The sequence below is a fragment of the Corvus kubaryi genome, unplaced genomic scaffold (genome assembly GCF_017639235.1).
Source record: "Corvus kubaryi isolate FWS band 111438036 unplaced genomic scaffold, C.kubaryi_AGA036_p1.0 37341, whole genome shotgun sequence".
Classification (NCBI taxonomy): Eukaryota; Metazoa; Chordata; class Aves; order Passeriformes; family Corvidae; genus Corvus; species Corvus kubaryi.
The window spans coordinates 12,769,821-12,772,375 of record NW_024581112.1 but is presented as its reverse complement, the minus strand read 5'-3'; the positions used below and the strand labels follow the sequence as shown (position 1 = coordinate 12,772,375).

Sequence of the window (2,555 nt, the reverse complement as noted above, 5' to 3'; positions counted from 1 at the left end):
ATTTTTGCCAGGAGCTCAGAATACTGCCTGTCTTGTGGAAAGGCTAAAGCAGAACTTGAAGCCACTTGAATATGTAGCTTTGCTTTGAATAGCTCATCAAAGAAAGTATCAAAACTGGACAGTCCCTTCTCTCTTCTCCAGGCTTGACAGACAAATCAGAGCAAGGGGAGGGGCATCAGTGTCTCTTACCTCATGGTGAGTAGGAACACATTGTCCTGGGACAGCTGAGAGCCATGCTGGCTGTTTTGCTTGCTCTTTTACCTGGTGAGAGACAGCAGATCCATCTGCAGCATGGCTCTCACCCAGGCCATGCAGGGCTAATGTTAGGTAGAGGACCCCTTTGGCCATCATCTGTACTCCTACACCTCACTCTCTCTTGTTATCTCTTTCTAATGCAGGTGTTGGGATCGGAGCCTACATTGCACAGTGGCCAGAAAAAATCCTAAAAAGAGCTGGAGACTCTGTGACCATCTTCTGTTACCAGAATTACAGTAACTTTGCCTATGTGTTCTGGTACCAGCAGCCTCCAAGAAATGGTTTGAAGTTAGTTGTCAGCAGTAGTACATGGAGTCATAACTCTTACGAGGATGGTTACAGTGAGGCCAAGTTTGAAGTTAACAGAGAGAGTACTGAATACACTCTGATGACAATCAAGAATCTGACACCCAAGGATGAAGCCACATATTTCTGTGCTGCGAGTGATCACACGGTGTAGCGAGGGGGTTGTGCACTAAGATAAAATCCCCACCTTCTCTGAGTGAGAGATGGAGTCTTTGAAAAATGTGAGACAGTCAGGAGAGGGGCAGAGGAAGAGCAGAAAGAAGACTAGGAAGAAGTTGGGGGAATAGACGCAGTATGTTTTGAAGGGGCGACAGAGCACTGCAGCAGCCTCTGTCTTCAAAAAAAAAATTATAAAATCAGATCCCTCCTTCCACCATCATTTCTTTTCAGTGCACAGATATGCCCTGAAAAAGAGTTGTTGCTTAACTTTAGCAGGTTGTGGTCAAAAGGACTGAATGTTTATGGAAAGCTTCCTAGTGTCTCTAAAACAAATCTGTAAATCTCAGGGAGTCTCTGTAGTATGGTCGGCTTCTTTGTAGCTGCTTCTTCTGTAAATTCCAAAGAATCCAGGACTGGTATAACTGATGCAATCGCTACTTTCCTGTGAAATTTCCCACTAAAAGGATATCATTGTTAGAAAATATGTCCCTAAATGTTTCTACCTTACATGTTCTAGTTTTATCTTGTCTGAAGTCTTATGCAGAATAGCCTCCAAAGCCCAAAAAGCCTCCTATGAAAGACTTGGAAATAAAAATCAAGGATCTGTGTCCCCTTTGTTCTCTCACTCACATTTATTTGAATTCATGGCCTGCAATTTCCTTTTGACAGGCTACAATGAAACATTAAGGTGAAACAAGACTGGTCTCTGCTGGCATGTCTTGGAAATTGCCTTTTGAACATGCCCTGAGGAAGTGATAGCACCACATAGTCTTTAAAAACTAATAGAGGGGTGACTTCCTTCTTTTTAAATGAAAGACACCTCATGGAAGAGAGTCTGTTAGTGACAGTAAGGACATTAATAGAGCTCTAGACTGGAGAGGAAGACAGAATAATCTCAAATGAATTTTAGTACAATGGGTTAAGACCCTGAATAAATTGTGTTGAGATGAGAGGCAGACTAAGACCGAGGCAGGAAAATAATATTCCACTATTAGTTTTATTATTTGGCAGTGACAGCCAAAAAAAATCCTAGAAGTATTTTTGGAAAGAATTCAATATATACAAACAAATGTTCGATATAAACAGACATAATTAGTGACAAGTACTCAGTTTCCTGTTGTAGAAGAGAGGACAACCTAGGGCATTCCGAGATGACCTGTCCAATACCTTGTGTTCTGTAGTCCTATCTCTTGATCCTACATGTTACAGCTTAGTCTATGTTTATCATTCCCTTCTCTGGGACACTAAGGGCTCTCCCCAGCTAAACAGGCTATATCAGAAGTTATGGCTTCTTCTGTGAAATCTGAAAATAATAGAAAAAGAAAATCTGTGATTTTCCTAGTAGAATGACCTTGTTTTGAAGGATTTTGTCCTGTGCTTTACAGTCTATCTTTCATATCAAGACCAATATGAAAAACATGTTTACTGCAGGTACTTGGTTAGGTTGGTAACTATGTGTTGACACTTTGTGAGAGAAGACTGGGCCTCTTATGCTTAAGGGAGGGAGATAAAAGTAGCCTGTTACCTGTTCCCATCAGTTCCCATCCCTTCAGACAGTCTGCAGAAGGAAGGCTTGCTCTTACTCCTAGATGAAGCCTTTTCATAGGAGTCACAAGCCCTGGGAGGATGCTCTCAAGCAAGACCAAGCTACCAACACAGACACCAGCCTGTAGTAAGCAAATTACCCACATTGCAAACCAGTTGCTGTGGGCTTGAAGTTGGTTTGTCATCCTGGGGGCAGAAGAGAGAAAGAGTGGAAAGGAAAGCAGCCTGGAACACTGCCAGGACGCTACCAAGTGAAAAATTACTGCATTTAAAGCCAAGCAAGAAAAGAA

The 2,555-nt window shown here is 42.2% G+C and overlaps 1 gene segment (V, D, J or C); it reads left to right on the top strand.

Moving 5' to 3' along the window:
* Positions 1–209: 209 nt before the first annotated feature.
* LOC121666183 lies at positions 210–1,624 on the top strand. The segment is given in 2 exon segments: positions 210–264; positions 399–1,624. Coding segments are annotated over 2 exon segments (348 nt in total).
* Positions 1,625–2,555: the final 931 nt, after the last annotated feature.